This window comes from Myotis davidii, unplaced genomic scaffold (genome assembly GCF_000327345.1).
Source record: "Myotis davidii unplaced genomic scaffold, ASM32734v1 scaffold698, whole genome shotgun sequence".
NCBI classification, from domain to species: Eukaryota; Metazoa; Chordata; class Mammalia; order Chiroptera; family Vespertilionidae; genus Myotis; species Myotis davidii.
Window position 1 is genome coordinate 917,802 of NW_006290032.1, and position 7,302 is coordinate 925,103.

Below are 7,302 nucleotides of genomic sequence, written 5' to 3' on the forward strand. Positions count from 1 at the left end.
GCTGTTCTGTCTGTCGGCCATCTCCCTTCCCCGGAGGCGTGGCAGCTCACGGACCGTCAGCAGCTGTTTGCCGTGAACAGGACGGACGCGTTTCCTCAAGTGCCGGCGGAGGCCGGCCTCCTCCAGAGCGAGGATGCCCCGCGGGTCAGAGGTGCCGGGCCCTGGGGGTGCGCTGCCCGTGCTGATGGCTCCGCATGCAGGGACACCGGGAGCCACCCAACCTCATCACTGTTTCTCATCCGCCCATGACCCTCTCTCCATCTAATTGATAAGCACCTGCCAGGAGCCGGGAAAGGATGTGATCAGCTCCTTAGACGTCGGTCCAACATTGCCTAGGCCTCCCCTCGGCCTGGGGAGGGAGGCCAGCGCACCCATTACTCTGGTAAAGGCTCTGGCTTCAGCGGGTTTTGTCTGTTTGCCTTGTTTTCATTTTCCCACTTTTACTTACACAAGGACAGGTTTTATTTCCCAAGCTGCCTACAGTGATCCCTCTCCAACCACATCCCCATGAGCAGGAGACTCCCCCTCCCCCGTGGATTTGAGCTCCCTCCCCCCATGGGTTTGAGTTCCCCCTCCCCCCATGGACTTGGGCTCCCCTCCCCCCATGGGTTTGAGCTGCCCCTCCCCCCATGGACTTGGGCTGGCTGTGGTGACTTGGGTGTAATCAACAGAGCATGGCATCAGTGGTGCTGTGTGACCTGTGGGCGAGGCCCAAGGAGGCCCTGGCTGTCTTGGACCACTGTCCCGACGTGCTGTCCACCCTCAGAGCCCAGCCAGCACGGAGAGAAAGCCCCATGAGGGGTGTCCTCCCGTTGAACTCGGCCTCTGATCCCTCCCCACCCACCAGGCAGAGATGTGAGTGAGGACAGAAGGAGGAGTCAGATTCAAGGTGGTGAAGGTCCTGAGTCACCTCCTCCTGGGGTCGCGGGATAGCTCCGTCTGTGGGGGATCCGGGGGGAGGGGGGAGCCTCCACCAGTGGGAGGACAGGCAGACGGACAGGCAGACACTCTGGCTGGGGACAGACAACACACCTGGACCACAGACCTGAAACCCACTGGAGGGCGGCCGCAGGCGGGGCAAGTCAAGGAATGTGTTGATGAGCTGGGAGACAAAGCCATGGAACTCCCCAGAGCAGCAAATGAAAATAAACTTCAAGAGCGTGAAGAGACCTGAAGGGACCTTGGGGACAGCAATTGGAATAACATTCTGGTCCTGGAACCAGACAGCTTCCCTGGAAAATTCTACCGAAGATCTCAATCCCTCAGACTCTCCCGCAACATCGAAGAGGAGAGAGAGCTCGCACATTTCATAAGGCCCACGTTATCCCGACCACACACCAGGCAAGGACACAGAGAAGCAGAATTACAGGCCCATGTCCCTGGAGAACGCAGATGCAGAAATCCCCAACAAATCCAGCAAGACGTGAACAGGATCAGTCCCACACCGGCATCAAGTGGGACTCAGTCCTGGGAGACAAGGATGGTTCGACCCTCGCAGTCCCTGCAACTTTACCAAAACACTGAGAACCAACCGATGAACACAGGGACGCTGCAGGATACAATGTTAACATTTGGAAATCTGTGGCATTTCTACACACAAATCATGAACCATTGGAAAGAGATCAAGAAAATAAACCCATGTATGATTGCATCTGAAAGAATAAAATACTTAGGACTACATTTAATCGAGGAGGTGAGTGACCCACACACTGAAAAAGTAGCTTCCAGAAAATTCCAGTGCCCAGACATTCAAGTCACATCCAGACATCCACGTCTTCCCAGCGGTGGCCCCAGGTATGATGAGCAGAGACAAGCTGTCTCCATTCCCAGCCCACAGAATCCACGAGCCAATAACGTGGCCGTGGCTCCATGCTGGTAGGCTTGGAAATCACCCCTCATGTAGCAACAGATCATTGGACATTAGACATGATTCTCTCTGAGCAGGTTACCTCATTTAATGAATACAGAGTAAACCCAAAATCCGCCTGGCAGGCGTGGCTCAGTGGTTGAGTGTCAACCTAAGAACCAGGAGGTCAGGTTCAATTCCTGGTCAGGGCACATGCCCGAGTTGGGGCTTGATTCCCAGTGTGGGGCGTGCAGGAGGCAGCCGATCGATGATTCTCCCTCATCACTGATGTTTCTCTCTCTCTCTCCCTCTCCCTTCCTCTCTGAAATCAATCCTATATAATAAAAGACTAATATGCAAATTGACCAAACAGCCAAACGACCGTTTGCTATGATGCACACTGACCACCAGGGGGCAGACGCTCAATGCAGGAGCTGCCCCCTGGTGGTCAGTGCACTCCCACAGGGGGAGTGCCGCTCAGCTAGAAGCTCTGAGCCAGGCTCACAGCTGGCGAGTACAGCGGTGGTGGCAGGAGCCTCTCTGGGGAGTGAGCCTAAGTCGTCAGTCAGACAACCCCCGAGGGCTCCCAGACTGGGAGAGGGTGCAGGCTGGCCTGAGGGACCCCCACTGAGTACACAAATTTCATGCACTGGGCCTCTAGTAAAAATATAAAAAAAAGAAAAAATAAATTTGCCCACTTTTACGGACCTCGTGATGTCATCGGGGCTTTGTTCCTGACCCGTAAACCCCGCAGGAGAGAGACTAACCTTTCACCTTTAAGCCTCCATTCCTGGGGATGGAAAAAGTGGACTTAACCAAACTTTTCCTGGGAAGAACTCACAAAAGAGGCAGACACTCCGTGGATAGGGAGGACTCTCCCCCGAGGGCTCTGGAGTCACACAATGAGGTGTAAAAACGAAGCTTGTGCTAATGGTGCAGGCTCATCTGCACCCCCACCCCCACCCCCACCCCGGGATCACTTATGACGGCAACTGATGGGCGCATGGGCGAGCATGAGTCAGACTCACGTCAGTGCTTCCGAGTAGTTGTAACGCGGCGTCACTCCCAGAAACTTCTGGACGCCGTCCATCACAGTGGCCGGGTCGGACCTCAGCTGCTGTCCGTCAATAATCAGCAACTGCGAAGGCAAAAATAGTCACTTAGTGAGGAACAAAGCGAAATTAACTAGACTCAGCCGCCTCCCTGGACCTCAGATGACCTGAACTAGTGGGTTAACCTGCACCACACGGAATGCATGTACCATCGTGTCTCCAACGGGTTAACCTGCGCCACACGGAATGCATGTACCATCGTGTCTCCAGCGGGTTAACCTGCGCCACGTGGAATGCATGTACCATCGTGTCTCCAGCGGGTTAACCTGCACCACACGGGATGCATGTGCTATCCGTGTCTCCAGTGGGTTAACCTGCACCACACGGAATGCATGTACCATCGTGTCTCCAGCGGGTTAACCTGCGCCACACGGAATGCATGTACCATCGTGTCTCCAGCGAGTTAACCTGCTCTACACGGGATGCATGTGCTGTTGGTGTCTCCAATGGGTTAACCTGCTCTACATGGAATGCATGTACCATCATGTCTCCAGTGGGTTAACCTACACCACACGGAATGCATGTACCATCGTGTCTCCAGCGAGTTAACCTGCTCTACACGGAATGCATGTACCATCGTGTCTCCAGCGGGTTAACCTGCACCACACGGGATGCATGTGCTATCCGTGTCTCCAGTGAGTTAACCTGCACCACACGGGATGCATGTGCTATCCGTGTCTCCAGTGGGTTAACCTGCACCACACGGAATTCATGTACCATCGTGTCTCCAGCGGGTTAACCTGCACCACATGGAATGCATGTACTCTCCGTGTCTACAGCGGGTTAACCTGCACTACACAGAATGCATGTACCATCGTGGCTCCAGTGAGTTAACCTGCTCTACACGGGATGCATGTGCTATCCGTGTCTCCAGTGGGTTAACCTGCACCACACGGAATTCATGTACCATCGTGTCTCCAGCGGGTTAACCTGCACCACACGGGATGCATGTGCTATCCGTGTCTCCAGTGGGTTAACCTGCACCACACGGAATTCATGTACCATCGTGTCTCCAGCGGGTTAACCTGCACCACATGGAATGCATGTACCATCGTGTCTCCAGCGGGTTAACCTGCACCACACGGATGCATGGTGATGTCTACTACGCGGTGTCTTCAAATGAACAATTAGTTTGCTGGAGGCACTATTTAGAGTAAATCCTGTCTGTGGCCATGTTACCGCATTCTCCCGTGTGTAAGATGCTCCCATTAGAAGACGCCCCCACTTTTCCAACCCAAAATTAAGAAATCGATATTTTAAACATGTTGCTGGTTTTCCTCTAAGTCAGTGGTTCTCAACCTTCTGGCCTTTTAACTACTGTTCCTCATGGTGTGACCCAACCATAAAATTATTTTCGTTGCTACTTCATAACTGTCATGTTGCTACTGTGATGAATCGTCATGTAAATATCTGATCTGCAGGATGGTCTTAGGTGACCCCTGTGAAAGGGTCGTTCAACCGCCCAAGGGGTCGCGACCCACAGGTTGAGAACCGCTGCTCTAAGGCTTCTTTTTTGACATCTTAAGGGCTGTTCTTCCTGTTTTCCCCGCTGTCTGATCCTACACTCCATGGGAGGGGGTCCACATGGTCCCTCTGCAGCTCTGTTTCCATGCTCCTTTCAGAGCTGATGACATTCCGTTTGAGTTTTGCAGAGTAAGACAATCGCTTACCAGTATTTATCTTTTTATTTTTTTACATCTTTATGAGCTCAGAACGCTCCGGTCCCTGTTGCAACTGCGCACTCTCCACCTCCACCTCCCATTACGGCATCAGCTGACGTCAGTAACAACAAGGCTCATGATTGGAGGAGGCCTGTTTGACCAGGTGTGGGCAGCTATGCACCTGCGCGGCTCCCTCCTCAGCTGACTTCCGTGTATAAGATGCCCCTCGATTTTCAGTCTCACGATTTTAGAAAAAAATAGCATCTTATACACGGAAAAATATAGTAATTCCCATTTCCTTTTAAATATATGTTTATTGATTTCAGAGAGGAAGGTAGAGGGAGAGACAGATGGAAACATCAATGATGAGAGAATCATGGGTCAGCTGCCTCCTGCACGCCCCTCACTGGGGATCGAGCCCACAACCCGGGCATGTGCCCCGACCGGGAATCGAACCCTGGACCCTTCCGTCGACAGGCCGGCGCCATCCACTGAGTCACACCAGTTGGGGCTGCCATGGTGTCTGTGAGATCGGCACCATCCTGACACAGTGGACAGAGGCGGTCGGGGTCAGGAGACTACCTGCGAGGCCGCAAAGTGGGCCAGCCAGCGCTCGATGTGCACCGCGTACCAGCCGGGCACCAGGCAGCGCCGCTGCAGCGCCTTCAGGTCGGACGGGGCCCCCGGGCCGGTGGTGATCACTTCGTAGAAGTTAAACCGCAGGGCGGCTGGGTCTTCGTGCGACCGCTGGTGCTGGAACAGAGAAGCCGCTGTCAGGGGAAGGCCTCCGTGCCCGCACCGGCGTCCACGTGCGTGAGTGTGAGGTGAGTGCCTCCCCCATGTCACGGAAGTCAGACAGACGATGGGTCGGTTCTAGAACAGCGTTCCTCAACCTGTGGGTCGCGACCCCTTTGGGGGGCGAACGACCCTTTCACAGGGGTTGCCTAAGACCATCGGAAAACACATATATAATTACATATTGTTTTTGTGATTAATCACTGTGCTTTAATGATGTTCAATTTGTAACCACGAAATTGGGGGTCACCACAACAGGAGGAGCTGTATTAAAGGGTCGTGGCATTAGGAAGGTTGAGAACCACTGCTCTAGAATAAAAATGACGGTGAAATGTCCGGAAACGGACTCCCAGCCCCCACCCCCTCCCGGCTTTTTGCCTCTGATGCCAGAATCTGCCCTGGGCAGACCTGTTCCAGCAGGGCCAGCGCCCTCTGCTGGTTCCACGGCCACAGGACAGCCTCCCCCACCCACACCCGGCTCTTCAGGGGACACGGAAGGTCCTCACTTATGTCCTCGGTAGGTTCCTGGGACTGTGGCTACACATGGGAGCATGAAGCCTGCTTTACCGGGGCTGACACTCACATGTTAGGTCCCGGGCGTTGCACCCAGGGCCAACGAGAGGGCGACAGGCAGAACGTTACCCCGGGACCTGCTGCCTTTGGTCACCACCTGAGGGCCCGGGGGGGAGTCTCGTCCCCCTTGACCCTGTTTCCATGGGTTCTGGTGACCTCAACCCTGGGCCCCTCCTGATCCTGCACCTCCACCTCCCCGATTCCACCTGCTGTCCTCGCACCGCAGCCCTGCTCCGTTCCCACGGCGACCGCTCCGGCGCCCGCCCGCACCTGGTACCAGGAGTAGGCCCTGTCCGAGGGGTCGATGAGGATGGTGATGAGCTTGGCCTTGGGCACCAGGGAGGCTGCCCGCTTGGGAGCTTCTTCCGAGTGGAAGTAGTTGGCGCTCTTTTCAAACAGGAAGTCGCTGGTGACATTGGCCGGCGTTGGGAAGAAGTCCATGTACCTGCAGCGGGGAGAGGCCGTGTGACGCTCCCGCCAGGGGGTGGCTGTCACTCACCGCGCGTCTTCACGCCCCTCCCACCGGTTCCTAAGTGGCCGTGTTCTCACTGCCGGGCCCTGGCTGTGCCGTGTGGCTGTGGGATGGCCGGTCAGGGAGGGAGCAGCGGGGCAGGTGGGCTGGGACGGCGGAGGCACCGCCGGTGGATGTCATCGCTGTTCTGTGCTGCCAGAAGCCAAGTCCAGAGACAGCAGCGAGCCAGAGGACACATGTCGCCAAGTGAGCACTTCAAAACGGCACATGGGGGTTTGCAGACTTGAACGCAAACTTCCTCCATTGAGTTTAGCGCACAGGGCTTGAACCGAGAAGCCAAGTGCGCTGGGCAGACCCGGGCTCTGAGCTTGCACCCCCGTGTCAGAGGAGATGGGTCCCCCACTCTGTGCTCGCACCCCCGTGTCAGAGCAAACGACTGGCTCTGAGCTCGCACCCTGTGGGCTGTGGGTGTCCCTCCCCATGGACCGTGGCCCTGGACGCTGCACTCCTCCACCTCCCTGGGTGGACGTTACGGAATCAGTAAGTTCAGAGTTAATTCGGGGCGAGGCTGTAATTGTGCGAGTCGCCTCCACAGCTCACCCCTTCCCCGGCCTGCGCTGCCCGAGGAGACAGAGCAGGGGCTGCACGGAGGACCCGTCCCTGACGTGGCTGCGCTGCTTCCCGCCCTGAAGGCTGCAGGGGCCGAAGCTTCCTGCCCGGCACTGTGGACATGGGTCCGCCCCTCACAGACGCCCTCCGGCGCTGCTGTGGCCGCTGCCTGTGATGCCAAACCCCACGCAGGGCCTGCAGGGGCCCCACAGCCCGATCCCAGGGTGAGGGGCG

At 56.2% G+C, this 7,302-nt stretch overlaps 1 protein-coding gene across 1 annotated transcript in view; it reads right to left on the reverse strand.

Moving 5' to 3' along the window:
• Positions 1-7,302, reverse strand: part of LOC102768739 (bifunctional heparan sulfate N-deacetylase/N-sulfotransferase 4) — a 145,663-nt gene that overhangs the window by 6,515 nt on the left and 131,846 nt on the right. The window contains exons 11-13 of the mRNA XM_015563373.1: positions 6,258-6,432; positions 5,202-5,372; positions 2,875-2,984 (exon numbers count right to left, since the gene is read on the reverse strand). Of these exons, the coding sequence (XP_015418859.1) occupies positions 2,875-2,984; positions 5,202-5,372; positions 6,258-6,432 (456 nt within the window). The remainder of the gene's footprint in view (positions 1-2,874; positions 2,985-5,201; positions 5,373-6,257; positions 6,433-7,302) is intronic.